The 15,979-nt window shown below is 38.3% G+C and overlaps 1 protein-coding gene across 3 annotated transcripts in view; it reads right to left on the reverse strand.

The window, feature by feature from the left end:
- Positions 1-15,979, reverse strand: part of TFB1M (transcription factor B1, mitochondrial) — a 104,752-nt gene that overhangs the window by 48,672 nt on the left and 40,101 nt on the right. For all 3 annotated transcript variants that reach the window (XM_077149341.1, XM_077149339.1, XM_077149342.1), the window contains exons 3-4: positions 12,820-12,928; positions 7,186-7,337 (exon numbers count right to left, since the gene is read on the reverse strand). In XM_077149341.1, the coding sequence (XP_077005456.1) occupies positions 7,186-7,337; positions 12,820-12,928 (261 nt within the window). The remainder of the gene's footprint in view (positions 1-7,185; positions 7,338-12,819; positions 12,929-15,979) is intronic.

The following is a 15,979-nucleotide window of genomic DNA, read 5'->3' on the forward strand; positions in this document are numbered from 1 at the left end:
TGAGAGTTGGAATTGAAGTCTCCAACTATTATGGTAGATGTGTCTATTACTCTTTACAGTGTTTTCAGTGTTTGCCTCATGTATTTTGGAGCACTCCGGCTCGGCACATAAATATTTATGATTGTTATATCTTCTTGTTGAATTGTTCCTTTTATTAATACATAGTGTCCTTCTTTGTCTCTTTGAACTGTTTTACATATGAAATCTTATTTGGTGGATATTAGTGTAGCTACTCTTGCTCTTTTCTGGTTGCTGTTTGCATGAAATATCTTTTCCCAACCTATCACTTTCACCTTGGGTCTAAGACGTAGACAGCATATAGACGGGTCCTGTTTTTTAATCCATTCTGCCAGTCTATGTCTTTTGATTGGAGAGTTTAATTCATTAATATTTAGTGTTATTACTGTAAAGGCAGTACTTTCTTCTACCATTTTGCCTTTTGGATTTTATACATCATATCTAATTTTTCTTCTTTTTACCTTTACTGATAGTCTTCATTTCTACACTCTTCTCCACATCTCTCTCTCCTGTCTTTTCCTATCTGTCTCTAGTGCTCCCTTTAGTATTTCTTGCAGAGAAATACTCTTGGTCACAAATTCTCTCAGTGATTTTTTTTGTCTGAAAATGTTTTAATTTCTCCCTCATTTTTGAAGGACAATTTTGCTGGATATAGAATTCTTGGTTGGCAGTTTTTCTTTTAGTAAGTTAAATATATCATCCCACTGTTTCCTGCCTCCATGGTCTGCTGAGAAATCTATGCATAGTTTTATTGGGTTTCCCTTGTATGTGATGGACTGCTTTTCTCTTGCTGCTTTCAAAATTCTCTCTTTTACTTAGACATCTGCCTTTCTGATTAGTAATTGATGTAGTATGTCTATTTAGATCTATTCTGTGTGAGGTGTGCTGTACTTTTTGGATCTATAATTTTAAGTCCTTCATAAGAGTTGGGAAATTTTCAGTGATAATATCCTCCATTAGTTTTTCTCCTCCTCTTCCCTTCTTTCCTCCTTCTGGGACACCCACAACATGTATATTCATGCGTTTCAGGTTGTCATTCAATTCCCTGTGTCCCTACTCATATTTTTCCATTCTTTTCCCTACATTTTCTTTTGCTTGTCAGATTTCAGATGTCCCGGGCTCCAGTTCACTAATCCTATCTTCTACCTCCTGAAATCTAACATTGAAGGTTTCCATTGTTTTTTTCATCTCTTCTACTGTGCCTTTCATTCCCATAAGTTCTATGATTTGTTTTTTCAGACTTTAGATTTCTTCTTTTTGTTCATTCCTTGCCTTCTTTATACCTTCCTCAACTCACTGATTTGATTTTTGATGAGGTTTTCCATGTCTGTTTGAATTTCCTGAATTAATTGTTTCAACTCCTGGTCTTACATGCACCCTCCTTTCCTTGAGGGCCCATACCCTTTCAAGTGTATGTCCTATCTGATCCAAAACACCTCTGTTTTTTTTGTTGCTGTTGTTGCTGTTGTTTTTCTGTCAGCCCTGCCCCCTCTGCGCAGGGGCAAAAACCAGCAACCTCAGCTTTTACTTGAGGTTCAGCTGAGCTGGGGGCTTATTTTTAGTAGTCAGAATTTGTTAATTAATTCCACAATTGGAGCCTGGTGGCACTCAGCCTCTACTGCTAGTAAAGCCTTTTTCCTTTCCCCTCTGGGAAGCAGGCTGCAGGAGAGAGGCACCGGCCACCGCAGCTTGGGGAACTCACAGTTCTGGGTGGGCTTGCAGCCGGTTCAACTTGTCCAGACTGGGTTATGCTATGTGTCCGGTCACTGACATGGCCCAGCAGTTGTTCTGTAGTGTCCCCGGCTATTTACTAGCTGTTCTGGAGGACGAAGTAAATCCCACACTTCACTAAGCTGCCATTTGGCCTCTTCCCTTTGTTGATATTTTCAAGGAACAAATTTTTGGTTTTTTTAATTCTGTCTATTTTTTATTCTCTATTTCATTTATTTCTGATATAATCTTTGTCATTTCCTCTTTATGCTTACTTTGGGTATAGTGTGCTGTTCTTTTTCTGGTTTATCTGGATTATGATTAGATCTCATGATTTGAGCTCTTCTTTTATAATGCAAGCATTTAGGACTATGAATTTCCTTGTGAGCCCTGCCTTCACTGAGTCCATTAAGTTTTGATATGTTGTGTTCTCCTTTTCATTCCTCTCAAGACATATCCTCATTTCCCTTGCAATTTCTTCTTTGACCCATTGATTATTTAGAAGTATGTTTAAATTCTATATATTTGTGGATTTTCCAGTTCTCCATCTGTTACTGATTTTTAACTTCATTTCATTGTAGTCTCAGAAGATGTTTTGTAACTTTTTGTTTTTTTTTAATTTATTGAGACTTTGTGACCTAAAAGTGGTATACTGTGGGGAACGATCCACATGCATATGAGAAGAATGTGAGTCTGCTATTTTGGGATTCAGTACCCTGTACATGTCTGTTAGATGTAGTTCATTTATCATATTGTTCAAATTCTCCATTTCCCAAGTGATCTACTATCTAGATGTTCTATCCATTGAGGAAGGTTGTGTACTGAAGTCTTCAACTATTATTGTTGAGATGTCTATTTCTCCCTTTAGTTTTCTCAATGCTTGCCTCATGTATTTTGGGACACTATTTATGATTATTACTTTCTTCTTGGTGTATTAATACTTTTATTTATTTTCTTCTAGTTTCTTGTAACAGTTTTTTACTTAAAGTCTATTTGCCTGATATTAGTATAGCTACTCCAGCTCTCTTTTCAATGCTGTTTGCATAGAATATTTTTTCCATCTTTTCATGTTCAATTTATTTGTTTCTTTTGGTCTAAGGTAGGTTTCCTGTAAACAACAGATCTCTTTAAATCCACTCTGACAATCTGTGTTTTTTTATTGGGGAGTTTAATTGGTGTACATTCAGTGTTTTTACCAATAAGGCAGGTTTATTTTACCTATTTTATAATTACAAAAGATTTCTAACATCTTTTGGCCTGTGTTTTCCTTTATTGCAGCCTCCTTTTTTGTACAGTTGATATTTTGTGATGGAAATGAATGAGCTTTTTCTCATTTCTGTTTCATATATATTTTAAATATTTGTTTGTGGTTACTCTAGGATTTGTACTAAGTGACCTAACCAATAATATAGTCTGTAATAGTTTGGAAACTAACATTAGTAGCACACATACATAGTCTCTGCTTCTGTATCCATTGATTTCCCCTCTTAGTGTTGTTTTTTCATACATTACCTCTGTGTGTCCATTACAAAGAAATATGTTGCTACTTAGTCAATTATATTCTAAATTATGTAGGATATAAAGAATAAGGTTATATACTAAGGATACAATACTATTTGGTTTCACATTACTCATGTAATTACCTTTACTAGAGATCTTCATTTCTTATGATTGCTCCAAGCTACTATCTCCTGTCCTTTCCTTTCAACCTGAAGAATTCCCTTTAGTATTTCTTTAGGGTGGGTCTTTTGGTGCTGAACTCTCTCGATTTTGTTTATCCATGGATGTCTCAAATTCTCCCTTATGTTCGAATGACAGTTTTGCCAGTTAAAGAATTTTGGCTGGCAGTTTTTCTCTTTCAGCATTTTAAATATATAATACCACTGCCTCCTCACCTCCCCAGTTTCTGATGAGAAATTGGGACTTAAATCTTCTTGAAGATCCCTCTTATGTGACAAGTCGCTTTTCTCTTGCTGGTTTCAGAATTTTCTCTTTATCTCTGGCATCTGACATTTTAATTATCATGTATCTTACAGTAGGTCCATAAAGATTTATTCTTGTATAGAATACATTGCACTTCTTGTGCATGTATATTTATGTCTTTCATAACAGTTAAGAAAATTTGTGACCGTTACGTCCTCAAATATTCATTTTGTCCCTTTCCCTTCTTTTCTCTTTCTGGGATTCCCATAATGCATATGTTGGTACAGTTCATGTTCTCTCACAGATTCCTTAGTCTCTGCTTACTTTTTGAAATTCTTTTCTCTATTTGTTCCTCTGATGGTATAATTTCAGTTGTCCTGTCTGATATTTCAATTGTCCTGATTCTTTCTTCTGCCTGTTCAAATTTGATGTTGAATGCCACTAGTGTATTTTTTAATTTCAATTATTGTGTTTTTCATTTTCATAAGTTCTGTTATGTTCTTTTACTTTCTAATCTTTTTGTTGTTGTTCACACATTGCCTTCTTTATCCTTTAGCTCTATATCCATATTTAGTTTATTTCTATCTGTATTTCCTTTAGCTCCATGAATTGATTTAGAAGATTTGTTCAAGCTTCCTTGAGTAGTTGTTCAAATGTCTATATTTCCTCTTAAGTTTTAATTTTTTCCCTTGAATGAGCCACCTCTTCCTGTTTCTTTGTATGGTTTATGACTTTTTTACTGAAGTCTGGACATTTGATTATCTTGATGTGCTAACTCTGGAAGTTAGTTCCTCCCTAATGAAGCCTAAGCTTTATTGTAGATTAACTGTGTTAAGTCTCATCTTTGATGCTTGGTCTAGTTTATAACAAAGCTTTAGAGCAGCCTATGCTTAACAGTTCAGTTTTTCTCATGTCTTCTGTATCTGTCCCTTGCTCTGGGCATGCACTGCAACCTTTAAGATGACCTTATTATGGGTGATAGTTTCTTATCCAGGAGACATCCTTTCCTCTGTTCCTCCTCCCAGAGTCGTGGACTGTTCTGTTTGCTTTTATGCAAATTTTCCTTCCCAGAAACTATGATTTTCTCAACTGGCCTACCACACTCAGGGGCACCTTTTCACTACAGCTTTCAGTCCTCTGTTCACTCTGCCTTAAGCTGTTCAATTTTCCCCTTTCTCCTGTACAGCTTTTCTATCTCCAGTAACTTCCACATTAGGGTACCCTGCCCCACGAACCAGATGGGGTCAGCCTTCAAAAACACCTGTTTTTTCATTTAAGTGCACCAGCAATTAGAGACCAATTTGGGAGTGTGCACAGCCTGCCAATAGCTCCATCGTAGGTTGCTTCTGTTTCCTGGGGACTGTTTTGTATGTGCTCACCGCCAGCTAGGGCCCTGCTTTGGGTCTGTGTGCCCTTGGGACCCCACATCTTTAAGTTGCTGCTGTCAGTGGTTCTGTGGCCAGTGTCCACAGTAGGAGGTGCTTGGCCAGAATGCTGCCACTGTGAGGCTCAAACTCCATGAGACCAAGTGTTGGGAAAGGGATCCAAACTGGCAGTCAGAGATCTATCTTCTCTTCTGGTGCTTTTTTTTTCTTCTCCTTCTTTCTTCTCCTCAGCTTTTCTGTAGCCTTTCTCCAGTCTCTCTCATCCTCAAACATACCAAGAGAGTAGAATGGGCCCTTTAATTTAGTTATCTCACGGGAAAACTTTCCTGAGGACATTTCACACTACCATATTGATGCTGTCACCCTGTAATGCACATCTTAACATTTGATAGAACTAGTCTTTTCTCATCACTCTCCTTCAAAGTTTCTTTTCTATTCTTGTAGGTCTATTCCTCAAGATGATCCTTGGAACTTCACCACACTTCAAGATAAATTCTTTAAGGGTCATAATTAAAATTATATTAGATATATAGAATTATTTTGAAAAAATTCAGCATCTTTCAAAGATCATTTTTCCTTACAGGGATATGATATTTATCTTGATTTATCTAAGTGATCTTTCGAAACTCTCTGTAATGTTTTATAGTTGTTTTTATATGTCCTTCTTTTTTTTGTAGGTTTTGAAAATAAACAGTTAAATACTTCCCTTTCCAATAATATCTCTTATTTGCTTCACCTCCTGCTGTATTTTTCTATTCACTATTTTTATTTATTATTTATTTTACTAAGTATTCAATCTGAAAGTTTCCCAACTGGTATAACTATTCTTTCACTATACACAAACATGTTAGGCATTGTGCTGGTTTGAATCTATTGTGCATCCCAGAAAAATCTTGTCCTCTATTCCTCATTCAATATTGCTGGGTGGTATTTTTTTACTGTTTCCATGGAGGCATGATCCACCCAATTGTGGGTGGTAACTTTTGATCAGTTGGTTTTCATGGAAATGTATCCCCACCCATTCAAGGTGAGGTTGCTTACTGGAGCCCTTTAAGAGGAAACAACTTTGGAAAAAGCTTTAGAGCCACAAAAACCAACAGAACGGATAGATCTCCAGGGAAGCTACTGAAGAGAAAGCTAGTAGATCTCACCTTGTGCCTTTCCAGCTGAGACAGAAACCCTGAATGACATCAGCCTTCTTGAACCAACGTATCTTTTTCCCTAGATGCCTTAGATTGGACATTTTAAAAGCCTTGCCTTAATTTAGACATTTTCACGGCCTTAGAACTGAAAACTTGTAACTTAATAAATTCTCCTTCTTAAAAGCTGTTCTGTTCAGGTATATCACATTCAGGCAGCTGGCAAACTAGAACAGGCATTTTACCAAATTCATCTCTCTGATCTGCTCCAGTCTGAAGTGAATACTCTTCCTGAGGATTCCCTTCAATTCTCTTCTGAATTGAGTACTCTGCTTCTTGGATTTCACGTCATCTTTCTTATTGGTGTCTCTAACCAGATCAGTGCTTATATATACTTGACAGAGCTACTGACAGTGATCACTGAAGGATGGTCTTTTCATTTATCGGTAGTCATATGTTAAAAAAACATAAAATTGACTTCTACCTCAATCATGGACATAAATCAATCCTAAGTGGAGTACAGATACAAACATGAAAGATAATAAAGCCTCTAGAAGACAACACAGAAGAATATCTTTATGATCTCAGGATATAAAGGGATTTCTTCAACAAGACAAAAAAGTACTAACCACAAATTTAAAATTAAGAATGTCTGCTCTTCTTAGAGACACTGTAAAAAAAACAAAAATAACATGACACACAGTGGAAGAAGAAGTAACACATTTAACTAATAAAGGTACTAATAAAAGAACTCCAAATCAATAAGGGAGAAGTAACTCAACACAAAAATGGGCAAAAAGTTATTAAATATATAAAATGGTGCTCAATTTCATTAAAAATCAGCAAAAGGTGAAATAAAACCACCATGAAAAACCATTATTCTTAGATTAATAAGAATATACAAGTCTGTCAATAGCAAGTGTTCGCAAGATATGGTCTGTGACAGAAATGCAGTATAATTCTGTTTTGGAATTTTATCACATGATAAAATAGAAGAAGTTAGAACTCACCTCTGCTACTTCCTTTTGAAAAGTCAAAGTCATCTGGGTTCTGCCAAAAGCAAAGGGTCCATTTCTACAAGAAACGTTTTCAAGCCACTTGATAATCAGTGGAGTTGATACACTAAAAGGAAGATTTCCAATAATATGTACATCTGGAGGATCTGTTTGGCAGGGGAAGAAATAAATTGGAATGATTTCTTCAATATATTCTGAATACAATTTTAGTTAAGACAAACATCAAATTGGATAGTCATAGCATCAAACAAAACTACATGAAAACATACAGTAAGAGTACTTTTCAGCTCATTTATTCTTCCAAAGCAGCATTTTCTCACAATCAGCTTTGAATTAATAAGGAAAAAAATCTACCTAACTAGTGTTCAGTCTGTCAATGAAAGATCTCATATTTTTGACTCAGGAATATAAGAAAAAGAGTTGGTTTGAGGCAAAAAATACTTTTCTTTAGCATGATGAGGTTAAAGTGTGGGGAGGAGGCACTCAGATGAAGCTGAGTGATGGGTCACGTGCTCAAGAAGAGGGGATAGGCTTGAAGTAAAGATGCATGTCAGGGGGTTATAGGCAGCAAATGCAGCCATAGTAGTGAGGAATACAGGCCAGCCTGCAACATGAGAAGACAGGGTACCTGAAAAGAAGGTTCTCAGAAATAAATGTAAGAGGAGAGTGGAAAAATAACGACCAGCAAAGAAGAGTCAGTAGAAAGTCACAACAATGTAAAAGGAAAATAGGAGATCCTACTATCAGGAAAGACAAGAGCAGAGAAATCTTCATGAAAGCAGTAGATCACAGGGTCCAATATGCCAGAGAACTCGAGTCAGTGAATGTTTGAAATCCGCAATTAAAAGGTCACTGCTGACTTCTGGGCCAAGATGGCGGCTTAGCAATGTGCGCGTTTTAGTTCGTCCTCCAGAACAACTAGTAAATAACCAGCTGTTCAGCTGTTCTGAAACAATACAGAACAGCTCCTGGGGACACGTCAGTGACCAGACACACAGCGTACCCCAGTCTGGACCAGCTGGACCAGCTGTGAGCCCCCCCAGAACCGTGAGTTCCCCAAGCCGCGGAGGCTGGCACCCCTCCCCCACAGCTGCTTCCCAGAGGGGAAAGGAAAAAGACTTTACCAGCAGCAGGGGCTGAGCCCAACCAAACACCGATTGTGGCATTAATTAACGAACTCCGACTACTAAAAATAGGCCCCCAGCTCAGGTGAACCCGGTAAGAGTGGAGGTCGCTCATTTTTGCCCTAGTGCCAAGGGGGCAGGGCTGACGGAAAAAGGAAAAAAAGAGAAGGAAACAGAGTTTTTTGTGGCGGTGTTTCTACAAAGCCTAGACTGCCTTTGGATACAACAGCAGGGCTCCTCAGGCTGCAACTGCCCCAGGCATAGGCAGAAACAAACTCGTTTTGAGGGCTCATCTGGAACCTGTGCCTTTCCCAGGGGAGGGGTGAAGTCCAACTCAGTTGGAATCCCTCTCTCAAGGAATTCAGACACCAGGGCTTGGTAATTTGAAGCCATTAAAACCAGCCTACAACTTCTCCTCTGTCTCCACCATGCTCCCAGCCAAAGTTAAAGGTACAGCATCATCTTATGCTGGTGGGACCTGCAGGTAGAGAAGCACCACATACTGGGCAAGATAAGAAAAACAGAGTCCAGAGATTTCACAGGAAAGTCTGTCAACCTGCTGGGTCTCACCCTCGGGGAAAACCAATGCAGGTGAATCTTTCCTCCTCATAGGAGGCCAGTTTGGTCTGGGAAAATCGAGCTGGGGTCTATAATACCTACGTAAACCCTCCTCAGGGTGGGGGGAAGAAGGCACCACACAAGCAGGGCAAGAAACAAAAAAACAAGAACTGAAAATTCTCCACTGTTAAACAAAACCTAAGCTAGAGGTCCAGAAAAAGCTGAACTGAATGTCAAAGAACAGAGAGACAACAAATTCATCCAGCAAGAAAACCCTAAGTAAAAGAAGTGCAAGCAATCTCCAGAATAAACTAATTAAGGTAATTAAATGCCTAGACACCAGCAAAAAATAACAAATCACACTAGGAAAATTGAAGATATGGCCCAGTCAAAGGAACAAACCAACAATCCAAATGAGATACAGGAGCTGAAACATTTAATTCAGAATATACGAACAGACATGGAAAACCTCATCAAAAACCAAATCAATGAATTGAGGGAGGATATAAAGAAGGCAAGGAATGAACAAAAAGAAGAAATCAAAAGTCCGAAAAAACAAATCACAAAACTTATGGGAATGAAAGGCATGGTAGAAGAGATGAAAAAAAACAATGGATACCTACAATGGTAGATTTTGAGAGACAGAACATAGGATATCTGAACTGCAGAATGGAACATCTGAAATCCGGCAAGAAAAAGAAACTATAGGGAAAAAAATGGAAAAATATGAGCAGGGACTCAGGGAATTGAAGGACAATATGAAGTGCACGAATATACGTGGTGTGGGTGTCCCAGAAGGATAAGAGAAGGGAAAAGGAGGAGAAGAACTAATGGAGGAAATTATCATTGAAAATTTCCCAACTCTTATGAAAGACTTAAAATTTCAGATCCAAGAAGTGCAGCGTACCCCAAAGAGAATAGATCCAAATAGACGTACTCCAAGACATTTACTAATCAGAATGTCAGAGGTCAAAGAGAAAGAGAGAATCTTGAAAGCAGCAAGAGAAAAGCAATCCATCACAAACAAGGGAAGCCCAATAGGACTATATGTAGATTTCTCAGCAGAAACCATGGAAGCTAGAAGACAGTGGGATGATATATTTAAGTCACTAAAAGAGAAAAACTGCCAACCAAGAATTCTATATCCAGCAAAATTGTCCTTCAAAAATGAGGGGAAAATTAAAACATTTTCAGACAAAAAATCACTGAGAGAATTTGTGACCAAGAGACCAGCTCTGCAAGAAATACTAAAGGAAGCACTAGAGACAGATATGAAGGCAGAAGAGAGAGGTATGGAGAACAGTGTAGAAAGGAAGACCATGAGTAAAGGTAAAAAGAAGGAAAATTAGAAGGACATATAAAAGCCAAAAGGCAAAAAGCCCAGGCAGTAAGAACACTGATGTTGATGGATTAAGCTTCCCAATCGGGGGACGTGGACTGGCAGGATGGATTAGGGAATGGGACCCATCTATATGCTGTCTCTACTCAAAGGCCATGAGGGCAAGGATACAAATGGAAATCTGCACACCAATGTCTATAGCAGCATTATTTACAAATGCCAAGTGATGGAAACAGCCAAAATGTCCATCAACAGACAGGTGGCCAAACAAACTGTGGTATATACATACAATGGAATATTATGCAGCTGTAAGACAGAATACAGTTATGAAGTATGTAACAACATGGATGGACCTTAAGGACATTAGGCTGAGTGAGATTACCCAGAAACAAAAAGACAAATACTGTATGGTCTCACTGATATGAACTGACATTAGTGAATAAACTTGGAGAATTTCGTTGGAAACAGAGACCATCAGGAGATAGAAATAGGGTAAGATATTGGGTAATTGGAGCTGACGGGATACAGATTATGCAACAGGACTGAATGTAAAAACTCAGAAATGGACAGTACAATGCTACCTAACTGTAATACAATTATGTTAAAACACTGAATGAAGCTGAATGTGAGAATGATAGAGGGAGGAGGGGTGGGGGCAGAAATGAAATCAGAAAGAAAGATAGATGACAAAGATTGAGATGGTATAATCTAGGACTGCCTAGAGTGTATAATGACAGTGACTAAATATGCAAATTTAAAAAATGATTTTGCATGAGGAAGAACAAAGGAATGTCATTATTGCAGGGTGCTGAAAATAGATGGTAATTAATATTCTAAAATTTCAACTTATGTGTGAGACTAAAGCAAAAAATGTTTATTTGGTACAAAATTTATATTTTGACTAGTGCATTTCCTAATATAACTTATGTAGGTAGCTCGGCTGAACAACATAAATACATGGAACCTTTGGTAAGACATGAGATTTTGTTGGTTTGTCCAGAGTGATGCTCCAATGAATCCCAGAGTGATTTGATCAGTGAGCAGAAAAGTATTTGCAAAGTCCCCTTCGGAGAATGGTGAGAATGGGGGAAAATTCAACCTCCCCAAGTTGAATTCTTGATATTCTCACAAGCAGTGTGGACAACCAAAGCTATAGGCTGAGCCCCCAGTCTTAGGGTTTGTTCATATGAAACTTAACCCCACAAAGGATAGGTCAAGTCTACTTAAAATTAGGCCTAAGAGTCACCCCCAAGAGAACCTCTTTTGTTGCTCAGATGTGGCCTCTCTCTCCAGCCAACACAACAAGCAAACTCACCACCCTCCCCCTGTCTATGTGGGACATGAATCCCAGGGGTGTGGACCTTCCTGGCAACATGGGACAGAAATCCTAGAATGAGCTGAGACTCAGCATCAAGGGATTGAGAAAATCCTCTCGACCAAAAGGGGGAAGAGTGAAATGAGACAAAGTGTTAATGGCTGAGAGATTCCAAACAGAGTCGATAGGTTATCCTGGAGGTTATTCTTATGCATTAAGTAATTATCACTTTGTTATCTAAGAGGAAATGGAGAGGCTGGAGGGAATTGCCTGAGGATGTAGAGCTGCGTTCCAGTAGCCATGATTCTTGATGATGATTGTATATGGTGTAGCTTTCACAGTGTGAATGATTGATTGTGAAAACATTGCGTCTTATGCTCCTTTTATCTACCTTGTCAACAGATGAGTAAAACATATGCAATAAAAATAAATAATGGGGGAACAAATGTTAAAATAAATTTAGTTTGAAATGCTAGTGATCAATGAAAGGGAGGAGTAAGGTGCATGGTGTGTATGTTTTTTTTTGTTTTCGTTTTATTTTTCTGTTGATTTTGTTTCTTTTTCTGAATTGATGCAAATGTTTTAAGAAATGATCAGGATGATGAATCTGCAGCTATGTGATATTGTGAATTACTGATTATATATGTAGAATGGAATGGTCACATATTGGGAATGTTTGTGTTTCTGTAATTTCTTTTTAATTAATAAAAAAAATTTTTTTAAAAGTCACTGCTAACTCCAGCTCAGACACCAGAGGGCATTTGTGGGGAAGAGAAATGGCTGAGGAACACGGATAAGCATACATCAAAGTCATTTCTCGGTTTGTTGTGAGAGGTTTGCTTAGGCAAGAGACAGACTCTATCTATGTATTCCAAAAAGTTGGCACATAGCAGGTATTCAATAAACACTGTCTGGGAATAAAGAGAATCTTGACTGGCCACCGAGTGCGAAAGACAACAAAAATGAAAACAAAGGCTTGGATATGTCTTGGCTTACTCAAACACTCTTCTCACCACTTGGAAAATGTAACATTTCACAGTTTACCCCATCACTTACTTGGTACCATGAAATGACAGTATATTTGCACAGAAACCAAAATATTTGGAAATCTGAGAAAAATGAATTAGAGTTAAGAAAAACTAATTAGATTTCATATTTCTGAAGAAAAAGAAAAGGCAGAAAGAAATTACAATGACACATTTCCTATTTCATCCTTTTTGGATAGTTTTTAATATAAATATAATTAAACAATTACAAAAGGAAATTTAAAAATCCAATGAGAAAGCTCTTACCATCCTCCCATGGTCTTTTAAGACTTTCTGGAAAAGCCTTTTCTATTTTATACGTCAAAACATCTCCATGGACAATTTTCAGTTTTCCAGGTGCTGCATCAGAAAGCATCTAGTTTACAAAAAGGTCAATAAAATGAGCTCAGACACTTCGGAGAATAAGAAGCTAAAATTTTCACTTCAAACTTGTACATCATTAAATTAACTTCAAAAGCCAGAGACTTAAAAAAGAAAAAAAGCCAGAGACTAAGTGATCATTAATGAGCTAATATTAATCACATTCACTCTATGGTAGTTAGCTTCAGGTGTCAACTTGGCCAGGTGAACATGCCTAGTTCTGTTGCTGTGGACATGAATCATGATACATGAAACTCATCTGTTGCTCGTTGCATCTGAAGTCGGCTAAGAGGTATGCCTGCTGTAATGAATGATGTTTGATTTAACTGGCTGGTGCTGAATGTAGCACAGCCCAAGCAGCTCAGCATACCTCATCTCAGCACTCACAGCTCAGTCCAGGCCTTTGCAGATGCAGAAAGGAATTACCCTGGGGAAAAGCTGTTGGAACCCAGAGGCATGGAGAGAAGGCCAGCAGAGATCGCCTTGTGCCTTCCCATGTAAGAAAGAACTTCAGATGAAAGTTAGCTGCCTTTCCTCTGAAGAACTATATGTTTTTAACAAATAAATCCCCTTTTATTGAAAGCCAATCTGTCTCTGGTGTGTTGCATTCTGTCAGCTAGCAAACTAGAACACAATCTAACAGACAACTGTAGTGTTTCTCTTTTAAACATATTGAATGATGAGGGATAGTAACAGAATACAATAGCTTATAATTACATAAATAATAGAGTAATAAAACTTCGTCCCTAAGAATGACCTGTATTTCTGTATAGTTTTGGCACATACTAACTCCTATTTATGAGATAAATTGTTAAATTAAAGACTAAAGATGTTCTAATAAAATATTGAAGCTTAATTAGGAGTAAACCACATGAAAAATGAACTTAATTCCTACTAAAACTTTATAGCCTAAATAGATACAAAGGATTCTACATTTTACCAAAATTTTTAACTTAATTCAAACCAAGTTGTCAAGACTAAGCCTCACCTGGCCCTTTGAGACATTTCCCTTCCAGAGCATCCCTAATATTTATAGTTCATGATTCACAGGCACTATTAATCTAATGCATTATCCTGATGCCTCCCCAATGATTTCTGCCTTCTGTTTGCTTTCCACCTCTTATCATCAATCTCTCTGTACAAAAAGGAAAAAGAAAAGGCAATTTCCTTTATAATCCTTATCTTCTTCACATCATCCATCTTAGTACCATACTTTAGAAAATGCGGTCAGAGTACTAAAATGTTGGCTTCTAACCAAGAGGCTTACCTTTAAGCCATTATAAATTCATAATGTAAGTGCCTTTGCACCCAATATAAAACAATTTTTAAAGGCCTTAGTGAAAAACAAAACCAAAAACAACAGACAGATAAATCGCCCAAGCTTATAAAGTTAAATTTAGGTGTGGAAAGGGACAAGTATAATCAATAAGAATGACCATCACTGCTAAAATGAATTGCAAGAGGAAGAAGTAACCCCTCTACATTAACTCTCAGCTCAAAGAGCTCAGAGAACCTTGGCATCAATTCAGTTCCCAAGATTTTAAAACTTACACTAGAGCTAACAGGCTCAGAGGGAATTTTTGCCTGAGAACCCCTTTGTATTAGTTAGGGTTCTCTAGAGAAACAGAATCAACAGGGAACACTTGCAAATATAAAATTTATGAAAGTGTCTCACGTGACCGTAGGAACGCAGAGTCCAAAATCCACAGGGCAGGCTGCGAAGCCGACGACTCCAATGGATGGCCTGGATGAACTCCACAGGAGAGGCTCACCAGCCAAAGCAGGAATGCAACCTGTCTCCTCTGAGTCCTCCTTAAAAGGCTTCCCATGATTGCATTTAGCATCACTAATTGCAGAAGACACGCCCCTTTGGCTGATTACAAATGGAATCAGCTGTGGATGTAGCCAACGTGATCACGACCTAATCCTATGAAATGTCCTCACTGCAACAGACAGGCCAGTGCTTGCCCAATCAGATGAACAGGTACCACAACTTGGCCAAGTTGGCACCTGTCCCTAACCATGACAGTCCACCCCTTGTCAACTTGGCACCTATATATATATATCACCTTAGACCATACTTAATTTCCAAATGAAAACAAATAAGCACACATTTTTTCTTTTACCTGACAATACTCAACTGTCCTGCATATAACTGGAAACACATTAAATCTCTCCAGAACAGCGTGCAAATCCTTGGGCAACATTCATTCTTAAACTTGATATCTTACAACTTAAATAGTATAACACAAACAAAACAGCATTACAGTCCTCGTTTCTGTAACTGATCACGTGGACGAAGTTCATATTTATCACTACCTTCTTCCACTACCCATTCCATGTTCCCTTTCCCCTCAGCAAGCACTTCAGCTGGCCGTGGTTCTTTGCCTGGTGGGGTGACCCAAACCTTCATTCCTGAAGTCTCAGAGCCATTAGTGGTCCTGCCTGGATTGTGTTGTTGCAGTTTTCCATTGATTTTAATCACAGGGCATGGTAGTACTAATAGACGCCCCAGGGGATCTCCTATATTCCAAGAAAACTCTTCTTTACCTCCATTATGTAGTTGCAGTCCTACTTCCTTCTGATAGTCAGGGTCAATTACCCCAGACAATAATGTAATCCCCTTCTTGGTGTGTTGATCCAGAGGCATAAGTAGCCCAAAGTGGCCAGGTGGCAATCTTAACTTCCAGTTCAGTGGTATCACTGTTGTTTCTCCTGGAGAAAGCACACCCCATTTTGGAACTAAAACCTGTAGACCAGCAGAACTCAGGGTAGCAGGGACAGGAAGCAAAAATTTTCCTAGTGGATCACTAGGAGTAATAGTGAGTGGCACCACACCCATTTCCACCCCTTGGTTCCTGGACCCATGGATCCTGGCTATGGGAGAAACACCACCATACAGCAGACGCTGATTCAGAGCATACACAGCTTCCTGGAGAACATTACCCCAGCCTTTCAAGTTTTTGCCACCTAGTTGGCACCGTAATTGAGTTTTCAAAAGGCCATTCCACCGTTCTATCAATCCAGCTGCTTCTGGATGATGGGG

The sequence above is a fragment of the Tamandua tetradactyla genome, chromosome 2 (genome assembly GCF_023851605.1).
Source record: "Tamandua tetradactyla isolate mTamTet1 chromosome 2, mTamTet1.pri, whole genome shotgun sequence".
In the NCBI taxonomy this organism is placed as follows: Eukaryota; Metazoa; Chordata; class Mammalia; order Pilosa; family Myrmecophagidae; genus Tamandua; species Tamandua tetradactyla.